Source organism: Bos mutus, chromosome X, assembly GCF_027580195.1.
Source record: "Bos mutus isolate GX-2022 chromosome X, NWIPB_WYAK_1.1, whole genome shotgun sequence".
NCBI lineage: Eukaryota > Metazoa > Chordata > Mammalia > Artiodactyla > Bovidae > Bos > Bos mutus.
Genome location: NC_091646.1, coordinates 100,413,529 through 100,427,026, shown reverse-complemented (window position 1 = coordinate 100,427,026; position 13,498 = coordinate 100,413,529). Strand labels below are relative to the sequence as shown.

The following is a 13,498-nucleotide window of genomic DNA, read 5'->3' as shown; positions in this document are numbered from 1 at the left end:
AAGCTTTTAAGACTCTGTGTTTCTCTTCCCTGCATATTGGCAGATGGCTGACTGCATCACGGTCCATGAGGTCTCCTGTTCTTTAGTCATCTGCTTGCTGGTTCTCAGATCCATTCTCTGACCTTCCCCCCTGCTCTGCTCACTACGACAGAGAATGGCATTTTCCTGCTCCCTGACAACCAGCTTCTGAGCAAGTGTGGCCAAAGGGAGTCAGTGGCAGAAGCACAGTGGGAGGGGGCAGGAGGAAGGATAGGCCAGGCTATTTCGTCCTTTCTCTCTCTGTCTTCAGCACAAGCTCTGGGAGTAGCCTTGTCTCCTCTGTGGCTCCCGCTCCCCCTGCCCCTCCACTGGCCCCTCCCTCAGTGGTCCCACCTGGCCACTGGTTCGAGCTCCAGGTGACGGCCCTGGTAAAACCATCTCTTGGCACTGTCCCTCCAGCCCTGGCTACAACAGAGGTGCCATCTGTCTGTTTGGTCACCCAATGATGGAAGAGCTGAGAAGCCAACTTCCTGCACAAATTCCCTCTGTCTGAAATAACTCGAGTGGTTTCCATTTTCTGACTGGACCCTGACAGATCCATCATCCAAGTCAAAAATCTCAGTGTAAAAACCTTCCACATGGGGGACTTCCTCAGTGGTCCAGTGGTTAAGACACTGTGCTTCCACTGCAGGGGGTGTGGGCTTGATCCCTGGTCGGGGAACTAAGATCCCACAAGCCATGTGGCAAGGCCAACAGGGTAAAACAAAACCAAACAAACCTTCAACGTGTCATAAGCTTTTTCTGGTCTCATCCCTCCTTACCTCTGTAGCCACTCCCTTGTCCCCTCCCTACCATAACAGTACTGCCACCACTTCCTCTGCATCAGGCATTTCTCTGGGCATGTCACATTATTTCACAGGCTTTCCCCTTTCTTTTTACTCTTGAGTTATTGTACATGTTTCTTTCCTTTGGATAAGGAAGGACACGAGGTAGGATAACAAAACTAACAGTAAGTAGTGCTGTATCATTATCACCATCAATAGTAATTATAGCTCCTTGAATAGTTACTATTTCAGACATTTTGTAATGTACATATATTCTTTCTAATTCCCATAACGCTCCTCAAGGTAAGTACTGTCATAAAAATTTAACAAATCACAAAACTGGGGTACAAAGTTGTTACTGCTTTGTGTTTGGCCACAGAGAAGTGGTGGCAGAGCCAAAATTTCAGATCCACGTCTTGCCAGCCTCAAAGTCAATGAACTTATTGTCTTGCTACATCATGTTACCTGCTAACCTCAACTCATTAAGTGACATTAATTCACAGTATAATCAACCTGTTTCCTACTGACTTCAACACACAACAGAGAGTACACACACCACATTTTATGTTCCAGATAAAAACCAAACTTGCTAGCAAGGCCTAGGAATTGGTAAAGAATACAGATCCCATTCTTTGCCTGAATTTTACTCAACTGGAAAAATATCAATATAAAATCTTGTAGGAAATATTTTCTAGGTGTTCATCTTTGGTGTCAATTACCCTTTCCCAAGGACACTTGATTTGAGTTTACATGTATACTTTCAAAAATGAAATGCTCTAGCAGAGTGCCACTCAAAGTACAGTTTTCCCACAAAGAGACAAATTGGGACTGGGTCAAGCAATTTGTATAGCAACTTCACAGTGCCGTGACATCCAAATGTGTATTCAATGGGGCCATTTCACTGAATGAGATACAGACTAGCTCAAGCATGGCTGAACTTGTGCAGTGAGTCACGTGATATGAGTGTACACTAGTCAGTTTTGATAAGACCACCTGAAAGTCCGTGACATACTGGATGTTTAAAAAAACAATTGTCCTTCATCAGTTGAAGAAACACTGCTCTAAAACTGACAGCCTCTTTGTAGAACTTGAAAGCAAAATATAAACTAAGCTCTTTCCACCAAAATGAATGCTTGATAAACAATATGTGTGTAAACATATAAATATATGGGCACATGGGCATGCACACACACAGATGCAAACTCATAGGTAACGTATGTCCTGGTTACATAAGCTTCGATTATAAGAAGGCACAAGGACTCTGCTGGAGTGATGCAAAGGATCAAGACTTTGTGGAATGGCCAATTCTCAAACATTCTTGCAGAATATCACCAGTTCACAAATACGTTAATGACTTATCCACTATGTCAGAAGGAGAGTCTTTCAGAGTATTTTTCGGTCACTTTATTACTACTATGGAGAGTATGGACTTTAAAAACTTACTATCTATTTTATATGAGAGTCCTGAATGTTTTGGATCTCTTTCCAGCAAAACTGCAGCTCCTAAGAGACATACAGAGGTAATCAGACTTCTGTGCTTAAAAAAGAAATATTGGCAATGTCTGAAAAAGAGTTGACACGTTTTTAGATGCCTTTACTTTGTGTGCAAAAAAACTATCTTCTGCAGACCCAGCTACATAAAATGGTCCACATCCAGCACTTTTCTCACAGCTGCAGGTGTAACCTTAACGTTCCTCTTATTTAGATCCAGTAAACCACCCCAATTTTGGCAGCTCTTTACAATTGTAAACCAGTCTAAGCCTGAAAGAGAATCCTTTTGAGTTTCCTTCTGAAATAAGCTTTGGAAGATGCAATTCAGAAACATCTATGCATTTAGGTTCCTCAATTAGAAGCTTTAAATCAAGTTATTTGAACAAGAAGAATATTATAAAAGGATATCCCATTAAAATGCCATAAATTCGGGTTCTAAGATTACATTTCTATTTTACAAATGGGGACGATCAATTGATCTTAACTGAAGTTAAAAGAGCCGATTATTTTTCTTTTCTCTTTTATAAGCAGGATAGAAGTGAAGGAAGACCATTCATAACAGCCTTAATGTCTTATGCCTTCTATTTTGCTAATCTGAGTAAATCTCCTGTGTTAACTTTGTCAGCTAGGGAATAAAGAATGTCATTTGAGATTCCATAGCTTAATTATGCTGATAAAGCAGTTTGATAAATCGTGCTACGAGTAATGGATATTCCTTGGAGAACAGTGAACTAGGAGCCATAAAATGCGTGCTCTGGACTTGGTTCCTTATCTTCCACCTATATGTCAGTATGAATAAGTCAAAGCAAGTTTTGTGCCTCAGCCTGCTCAAGTTAAGACAGAAAGAAGGAAACTGTGGCCCTATCCACTCATATGGCAGCATTATTTTCCAAATCAAAATCAGGAGCCTACTCAAGCGGATGGTAGGACAGAAGACCTGAAACTGGCAGAAAATTCACATGCCAGCTATGTACCTAATTTATAGCTGCGTAAGGATTACATACAGTTATTTTCAAAAGGTCTTTGCACACTGTAAAGTGCTACAAAGATGGAAGTACAATAACTACTCATGCAATGCTCTTAGTATTCATATCTTCCAGGCTGGTGGCCACAAAGGAGGCCTGGAGAGTTGGGTACAGCGTGCATAAGGCTGAGCCAAACCCAGCCAGAAGTTCAATTAAACCCAGACATTTAGATATGGAAGGTTGCTGCCCAACTTGGTAAGTCAGAAATCTGAAACTGAGGGAAAGCAAAGGACCAGCTCAAGGTCACAGCCAAGCGGGGATCTGAATTGAGATATTCTTTCCAGCTCAAGGTGCTATGGTATAAAATGCAAAGACAGAAGATTTAATCCTTAACAATACTTAAAGAAATAGAGACAAGAGAAGGAAATTGCAAAACATTGAGTAGCTTGAGTAGGTTGAGTACAGCTGAGTTTATAAAATATGCTGCGATAATCATTAGGACATGCTCCCCGTGCAGAAGGAATTCAGTCATTCACAGTACTACTCGCCAGAGCATCCTCAGGAGGGAATATTTAATGGAATGGAGAAAGCCTACCGAAAGAGAGAGAATACGCTAACTTCATTTCTCTTCCTCTTGGTAATCTGAGGAAAGAACTATAGGACTTGTATGACAGTGTTTTTAACTCTATGTGCGGAGTGTGTGTGCATGCTCAGCCGTGTCCCACTCTCTGTGACTCCACGCACTGTAGCCCACCAGGCTCCTCTGTCCATGGAATCCTCCAGGCAAGAATGTTGGATTGGGTTGCCAATTCCTTCTCCAGGGGATCATCCTGATCCAGGGATCAAACCCACATCTCTTGCATCTCCTGCACTGGCAGATGGATTCTTTACCACAGAGCCACCTGGAAATCAACTCTATATGAGCAGCTACAATTGTTTATTAATGATGATACTGATGCATCTTGAAAAGCCTCTTAGCCTTTTGACTCTCTTCACTAGGGCTGCTGAAGAATCACACTGGCCTGAGATCCATCAGACCCTAGAACTGAGCCCTCACTCGAATCCTCTGAAGTTCTTCTCAGGCGTTAGGGGCCACATGCTGATGGACTGCCTTCAAATCACAAGGGTTTTTAAGACCACTTTTCCTAAGAATTCCTAAAATAGTTATAAGTCTATTTTTGAAAACAGAGATTCTGCATCATTTGGTTGAATATCATGCAAAGTGGGCTCCAGACTTGGGGCGACAGCTAAGAGGGGCTAGGTCCTTTTAGAGAATGCCAGACCCACAGAAAAAGAAGGCAACCAATTCCCCCAGAATTGTTTTTTTCCCCTAGAAAAAAACTGGTGGTGAAAGAACTTCAAAAAAGGAAAAGGTAATTGGGTTAAGAAATGTCAGATCATCTGCCACATCTAGATTTTGGTAAATGGCTGCAAATTAAATTGGTTAACTTTCTGAAGCTTCATGATTCTCTCTTAACATTACCCTATTTTTTTAAAACCTATGTCTCCTTTACAAACTGCTGTTCCTGTGCTGCACTGCTGGTATGCCCCATGTAAACACCTCATACTATAGGGCAGAAAGAAGCCAGGGAATGGACCACATAAAGATTTTATTGTATTTATAATTAATATACTCTCAATAAGACAAACTAAGAAATATATTTTGAAAGTATTTTTATTCTATGTCTGTTGGGGATGGAGTGCTTTAAAAAAAATGTTTACTTAACATTTCAGTGATGAACTTAAGAACCTAGACATAAATTGTGAGAAAATGACAGGCTTTTTATCATAGAGCAGCACTTTACATAAATCAATATTGTATTAGTATTTCAAAATAAATTCCAGAGCATATTACTACCTAGCATCTACTGATTTTTAAAAATGTCTTTTGGAGCCTTAAAGAGCTTTAGGTTTTAAATCACCGAGATAACCGTTTGGAACAACACTCTTGCCACTCTATTCGTAAAGATGCTAATGGAAACCTGAAATTCACCTCATGAATGGAACATATTATTATGTCTAAGAAATGTGGAAGAATATGCCTCTCAACAGCAAATACAGGGCCCAGCAGGTATATTTCCCGAGAGCCTCCCTACTAGAGGGTGGCAGCTTGCCCTCACTTTACCTGTAAGACAGGAATAGGTGGCAGGATCCTCTCCCTGTTGGTTGTTTGCCAAAAATGTGCATTTTTTAAAATAGGGGTGATTAAACTTTTAGAAATCCATGTGTCTGCAAAATCAGCCAAAGGTACTTCTTGAAAATTATAATCACAACAAGTTTTGGAAACAACCTGACCCACTCAGCCCAAAGCAATAAAAAAACAAAATTCTTCAATATTTTGGTCCAATACCCTCATTCTAAGGATAAGGATAATAAGGCCATGCTAAAAAAAAAAAAAATGGCAAATTTTGTTTTTTAATATACCACTCACCCCACCATATTCAGGGTAGTCAGAGAAACATACTGAAAGAAAACTGCTTTTTGAGTTGTTCTTATTGATTTCTTTGTGCAAACAAAACAATGCTTTTGCCAAATCGTTAATGTTGCATATAAAAATTTTTGGAGCCGTTCCAGTGCTCCACTTCCTAATGACTGTCAGGTCACCACTGTGAACATTTAAAGTATTTTACTAAACCTTGTATTGTGTTTGTGTGGGAACCTGACAATTTCTTCCTTCATAACTTGGAATTTGTTAAACATGTACACAGTTTAAACCAAGGGGAAAACACAGTATTTTTAACCTTTGATGAAAACTCACTCAAAAAAGCCATTTCAGATCTGTTGAGAATAACCTGAAAATAATATTTTTTAAGTCAACTTTTTATGAATGGACATATCTGGAGACTAACAACACATGAGATGATCTCTTTGTGTTTAAATTTATCTGATAAAGTTTATGGGGAATCAGGACTTAACTTTTGTCTATGTATGTGTGATGTGGGGCAAGGTGTGTATGTGACTATTGCTGCTTGTCTGTCACAGGTTCTCATTGGTTAATGAATTAGAGCCCTAGGGACTCTAAGGAAAGGGATAGATAGTACAGATGAAGAAAATTTTCTTGTTAAATATTGTATTGTAAGTAGTATAAACTCACTGTAGAAAGTCAGAAAAGAAGAATGAAAAAGAAAATCACCTAAGAATTCTACTAAGTAGAAATCTGCAAGATTAACATTTTGAGTAATCCCATAGCCTTCCATCAGTTAATGCTCTGGTGCTATTTTTGCCTGGAGAAGGAAATGGCAACCCACTCCGGTATTCTTGCTTGGGAAATTCCATGGACAAAGGAACCTGGTAGGCTGCAGTCCAAGGGGTTGCAAAGAGACACGACTGAGTGACAAAACAACAACAAGGGTAGTAAGGGTACTTAATCTTGTAGGTTATTTCAGGGATGTAGACACCCAACAAACTACTAAGTCCATCACTCCATGTGTACCTGGCAACAGTGAAAGGAAGAGTGTCCACTGTCCAGGAATCCACCATACTATTTCTAAAAATGGAATGGTTTGTTCCAGAAATACCATTCAAATAACTGTCTATCCATAGGTAAAACCGTCAACCCTACTTGTAGCAGGTGCATGGTAACCTACAAGGACATACTTTCATAAGCTAATAAAATAAACGAGGTAATTGCAAACAGTAACAGAAGACCTGGGGTGGATCCCAGGGTAGGTACAGTGTGTTAGTCCCTCAGTCATGTCTGACTCTTTGTGACACCATGGACTATAGCCCACCAGGCTCCTCTTTCTATGGGGATTTTCCAGGCAAGAATACTGGAATGGGTTGCCATGCTCTCCTCCAGGGATCTCCCCAACCCAGGGATCGAACCCAGGTCTCCCACATTGCAGGCAGATTCTTTATCGCTAAGCCTGGCACATGGTTTCTCTGTACCTGACTTCACCGCCCTGTGAAAGAAGGCTGTTGACACCCTTTACCAGGCACAATGGTTGCTGATATCCATTTCCATGTTCAGCACACACAGAAGGCTCTCAATAAATGGAAGATGCTATGTAACGTGTTACCATTTGAATAAAAGCCTGGGAAATATGTGATTGTGACAAAAATATTGAAAATGTAAGTTTTGAAAGCTGAAAATCAAATTTCAACACTTAGTTCATTTCCAAGATGTTTGTTGTTAGGAGGGCAAAACACAAAATTTCAAACATGGGGGGAATGAATGGTGGTGGAATTGACCACATATTTATGATGGCAGCATTTTATTCCATGTATATGACCTCAATTAAGTTGATTTCATCAAAGAATAAGTCTGTTAACAAATGAACTCTAAAGTTCCCTGCAACTGTAAAATAACATTATCTTCCACAGTCAGGTGATTTGCCCAAGGTTACTAACCATGCCAGATTACCAGCTTGAATGATCAAGCTACTGAGAAAACTTTAGAAATATGATGATAAAAAGCATATTTAATTCTGATTGAAGATGCAAACACCTCTTCACTGAGAGTTCATAATTAGCTCTGTATCAACCATGTTTGTGAATTCTCATTGCAGAGTACTTCAAAGTAAGCTGGTAGAGTGTACAATGCAATGAAATGGAAAGATATCTGAGGTACATTTCCTTTAGGTGAATAAAAAATGATTACAAAAAGAATGATTCAACTTTTATAAAAATGTATGTATAGAGAGAAATTTTTGAGGATACCTGTTAGATGGCTAAACATTAGTTAGCTAAGAGGTGGGTAACAGATTATTTATCTTTTCTTTTTTTGGTAGCTTATTTATATATTTTTAAACATTTTAAAATTTGAATAAGTATTGATTCTATAATAATTATAATTTTTCATCTTTTTATGCATATGGAATCTTAGGTCCCCGAGCAAGGATCAAACCCATGCCCCTTGCAGTGGTAGCTCAGAGTTAATCCCTGAACCACCAGGGAAGATCCTCTCATTTTTAAATAAAAGTAAATTAAAACTTTATAACTAAAGATCACTGTGATTAGAACAGGAAAAATTACAAGTGGGTTGAGCCCCTGTAAACCAGAGGTTATAATTAGTAAGTCCAGTTTAAATAAGCTCTTTACTGAAAGATTTCTAGTTTGTCTTGAAAAATCCAGAGTCTTGAGAGCGCTGGGCTAGGATGACCAGCTCCCTCAGCACAGCCACTGTCTACTTCAGATGAAGTCTCATTCTCTCATTTACCAAAACGTAAGCATTCAAGTTTTCCACCTGTGGTCTTAACAATCCAGCATAAAAGCCAGAAACCTTCTGCAGGGGCTGAAAATGTAGCACTTGAAGATTAGTTGATCCTGATTTTCCTTCAGTTTTTAAAAGTGTGTGTGCGTACATATGTGCCTGTACATACACACACACACACATACACACACACACAAATACACACACTCTTACTGTGAGACTGGGCTAACATAATATTACTTGTATTGAGTATCTCTGGCTAGTAGAATTTTAAGTGACTTTTCTTTTACACACTTTGGCTTTTTTCCCCCAGATTTTATAGAAGGAACTTCTGTCATTTATATTTTTCTTTATGTTTAATCTTTTATTTTATATTGGAGGATAGTTGATTAATAAGATTGAGTTAGTTTCAGGTATATAGCAGAGTGATTCAGCTATACATATAACTATATATTATTTTTCAATTTCTTTTCCCATCTAGGTTATTACAGAATATTGAGCAGAGTTCCCTGTGCTAAAGTTTAGGAAAACAATCAGGGCAGGGGAGACGCTAATATCTCCTATCCCGTCTTCATGTGTGCATGCTCAGTCGCTCAGTCATGTCTGACTTTCTGCGACCCTATGAACTGTAGCCCATCAGGCTCCTCAGTCCATGGGATTTCCCAGGCAAGAATACTGGAGTGGGTTGCCATTTCCTCCTCCAGGGGATTTTTCCCAACCCAGGGATCGAACCCATGGCTCCTGCACTGGCAGGCAGATTCTTTACCACTGAGTGACCTGGGAAGCCCCCACGCCCTGTCTTCATAGCTGGAATTCATTAACCAAAGGGAACTGATGGCAGAAGGGCAGCAGGAGCTACACACAGGTACGTGGCTACATAGACGTCGAAAATATATGTCCGAGTATCCTGATTCCCATGGGTTTTCTCACAAAATTTAAAACCCGAAGAGTTCACCTCGTGCATTTCAGTCTGTAAATACATCTAGTCAAAAAAAAGTCTTTAAAAAAAGAGACACTGATGTATAGAACAGTCTTATGGACTCTGTGGGAGAGGGAGAGGGTGGGAAGATTTGGGAGAATGACATTGAAACATGTAAAATATCATGTAAGAAACGAGTTGCCAGTCCAGGTTCGATGCACGATACTGGATGCTTGGGGCTAGTGCACTGGGACAACCCAGAGGGATGGTATGGGGAGGGAGGAGGGAGGAGGGTTCAGGATGGGGAACACATGTATACCTGTGGCGGATTCATTTTGAAATTTGGCAAAACTAATACAATTATGTAAAGTTTAAAAATAAAATAAAATTAAAAAATAAAAATAAAAATGTTTAGTAGTAGAGAAGGCATGACGATTTTTAATTAAAACAACAAGTAGAAAAAAAAAAAAACAACAAGTAGTTACAATGTGAGGGGATTCAGTTCAGATTATTTCTGAGGGATCAAAAATGGCAAGAGAGTGGACTTTCATCAAGCATTAAAAAGACTGGTGTTTCACCCTTATTTGGAGGTTGTGCATCTGTTAAAAAAATTCCAAGTTATGGGAAGGGTGGGTGCTGCCAGGCTCTTACACAAACACAAAACAAGCCATCGTAGACCAATCATTGAAATGTACATGCTAATAACCTGATGCGCTTAGGAATATGAGCACTGGAGTGACTGCAGAAAATTCCTTGACACAACATTCGTGGTTTGGCAAAAGTGTTTTCTTGGTTTCACAAGGAAGAAATCAATCAGAACAACTTGAAACAGTTTTCTTCCTTTGGGGGAAAAAACTGCCATCCATTGCAAATACTTTTTTCCCATCCTTTTAAGCAACAACAACAACAAAAAACTAGTAAGGCCTTTTAACCTGCTCAGATATACTGAATTTTCAGGAATCAGTGAAATCCTAAAACTTATTTTTAACCAACCTCGGAAAAAAAGAAAGCTAATGGTCAATTTTGAATAGAAAGGTGCTGCTGATTTTCATTTCTTAAAAGAATCTAGTGATATATTTAGATAACAAATGGCTTGCACACTACAAACTACTTTATCCTATGAGTCATCTGTCATTTCATCTGGAGGAAAGATGGCCATGTCCTTACCTAAAGACTGGTAGAGCTCTGTCATTTTAGGATGGTCCCAGCAAGTTGTTTGGGTCTCGTGGCTAAAACATAAAACACAAAGAGAGACTTTAGAATTTAGAATGAGTAATAGAGAAAAAGAGAGACCAAAAAAAAAAAAAAAGTACAGAATGCTTTTAGATCATTTGGCTTCATGACTTCAAAGGACTTCCATCCTGTACTGACAAATATTTATTTTACAACAGAAAGGCTCCTACCTTTGCTTTCAATGGGAAAAGCAATATGATCATGATTTTGTAACCAGCATTTGTTTATTTTTTGCACCCACAAGTCTGGTGCACTTCTGTTATCAGAAAAGGGCCTGGATATGTAATCAATAATTGAAAATCAGGGTTTCTTCAGCTATCCAACTCAGAACATACCGAAAGAACACAGACAAGGGTTATTCAACTCTGTCAAAGAGATACTGGACATTAATTTCAGAAATCAATCGCCTCGCTTCTCACTTGCTCTCACTGCCCCTGACACGTTTCCCTTACTTTCTTCTCTGTATCCAGATCTCATCTCCATGATGATGTCAGCTTAGGGTTTATCCATTGCCCGACTCATAGATCATTCCTATCTTCCCACCTCCCATTATTTTAGAGTATCTTTTTGACTCAGCGCTCGCTATGCCACTGCACCTTTTCCTATGTTTACTTGGGCCTGAATGAAGCATTCACAGTTCCCTTCCATTTCTTGAAGTTTAGGTAAATGTGGTTGCCAGCTATCAGCTCCTGCCACAAAAAGAACAGAACACCTTTGTTCCTCATTCGATTCCGGGAATAAACCTGGGAGAGATAACTACATATACTTTTCCTTTACTTTGGACCATCTACATAAATCACCACAGCATCATATTTCCAGTTTGGGGGGATTACCTGACTGGCCTTTGATGCAGTAAAGTGCAGCCTTGAATGATATTTTGGTACTCATAAGCAGAGCCTATTCATCATCTTTCAGGGAAAAGAGTGGGGGGCAGATGGAGAGAGGAGAAATGGCTTAAATGTGGACACTTGAAGGGGAGCAGAAAACACAGAGGCTGCACACAGAAAGAGGAGCTTGTGGAGGCCAACAAAGTCAAGTATAGGTGTTAAATCTTAGGATTAGACTCTGCCTCTGTGGCATACTAGCTGTGAAATTTGGGGCTGCCCTGCTCACCTAGGGGTGTTAAAGGATGAATTAGTAGAGGTCAGTGACTGATACCTTCTGGCACTCAATATGTGGTCATTTTTGTTATTATGTGGCGCCCCCAAGTTGTTGTTGATTTAGTCGCTCAGTCGTGTCCGACTCTTGTGACCCCCATGGACTGTAGCTTGCCAGGCTCCTCTGTTCACGGGATTTCCCAAATTACTGCCCCTTGAAAGCAAAGCTTTCATTAATTGATTATGATAGAGGTGAGGATCCAACTGTGGTAAGTCAGCCACACCTTAAGACCTTTCATGGGGGCAAAAGCAATGCTCAATATGCACTGCCCCCGTTTTACAGAAAATATGCAAAACAGAGAAACATTTACTGTGGTCTGCTAAATATAACACAATCACAAATGACACAAAGATGTGCGGCAGTTCCCAAGCTGTACAACTTCAGAGACCAGCCCTCTGATATTTCTCAATCAGTAACTGAACGGTAAAGGCCAGTGAAAGAAATCTACAAGAAAGGGTTCCTTGCTGAAGGGCTGCTTCAGTCTCTTCCACACCTGTCCGTTTCTGTTCGACTTTTCCACAGAGGCAATCCGCATGTGAGGAGTAGACAGGGGCTTCTCAGCTGAGGGAATGTAGCAGAGTAGAGTCCAAGTCTTGCAGAGCAAGACAAGCAAAAGATACAGCGCATGCTGTAGGGAGTTTTAGAAAGCCCCATGTCCACAATGGTTTATGATCTGTAGAAGGGGTGGGAGGGATGGGTACTTTATATGCACAGCACAAGAAGGCTGCAGCTTGCAGCTTCATAGAGAAAAAAAAGTGTTGCTTATTCTCAAGCATTTTTTTAAAGCTCCGAACGAGACCGTGTACCAATTCTGTACACAAGTCCCAGCAAGGAAAGATTACCTGCTATGGAGACCACCCTGCATTTAGGCCTCTGCCATTTCCTATGGCCATCATATGTGAGCCCCAGGGAGAGAAGGAGGGAGAAGAGGGGGAAAGCACATGTGTCCACATGTACAGGCTCTTATTACACACGCTGTGTAATTATAACACACCATCTCCACCACGTGTGGGAGGACTGGAGCATCTTCAATCGATGGGCAGAAAAACATCTGTCTGAGCTGATAAACCTGACCTGACAGAGACAGAGAGAACCAGTCTGAAAAGCCACCATCTGTAATGGACGTTAAATTGGGGGAACACGGGCAAGAAATAACTTGTATCAAATGCGATATCCAAAGAAAAGAGAAACCTGCCTCCAAGTGACAGGAGAAGAGACTGAATGGAAGCTTCAGGGAGCTCCCTCCCTCCAAAGATTTCATGACTGTTGATACATTTACACCTCTACCTTTTAAAAAATATTTATTTATTTGGCTGCACTGGGTCTTAGTTGTGGCATGTGAGATCTAGTTCCCTGCATGCGTGTTAAGTTGCTTTAGTCATGTCTGACTCTTTGCGACCCCATGGACTGTAGCCCGCCAGACTCCTCTGTTCATGCAATTTCCCAAGTGAGAATACTGGAGTAGGTTCCCATGCCCTCCTCCAGGGGATCTTCCCGACCCAGGGATTGAACCCTGGTCTCCTGAGGCTTCTGCATTGCAGGTGGAGTCTTCACCACTGAGCCACCAGGGAAGCCCCACTTATTCCAGTGATTAAAAATTATGAAAGGGATTTTAGAAATGATCATTTAATCCATCCATCTACAGCGATATTGAAATGTCCTTTACTGGAAGAAGGAAAACATTCTAAGCTTCCACTTTCATACTCCATTCCTGAGCTACCAGATACTAGTTAGTCCTACCTAGGTACTCATTCTCTCTCCCAATTACTTGTGATTC

The 13,498-nt window shown here is 40.4% G+C and overlaps 1 protein-coding gene across 10 annotated transcripts in view; it reads right to left on the bottom strand.

The window, feature by feature from the left end:
- The window catches only part of DMD (dystrophin), a 2,671,852-nt gene that overhangs the window by 143,231 nt on the left and 2,515,123 nt on the right, over positions 1–13,498 (bottom strand). For all 10 annotated transcript variants that reach the window (XM_070365439.1, XM_070365442.1, XM_070365443.1 and 7 more), the window contains one exon: positions 10,498–10,559. In XM_070365439.1, coding sequence (XP_070221540.1) covers positions 10,498–10,559 — 62 coding nt within the window. The remainder of the gene's footprint in view (positions 1–10,497; positions 10,560–13,498) is intronic.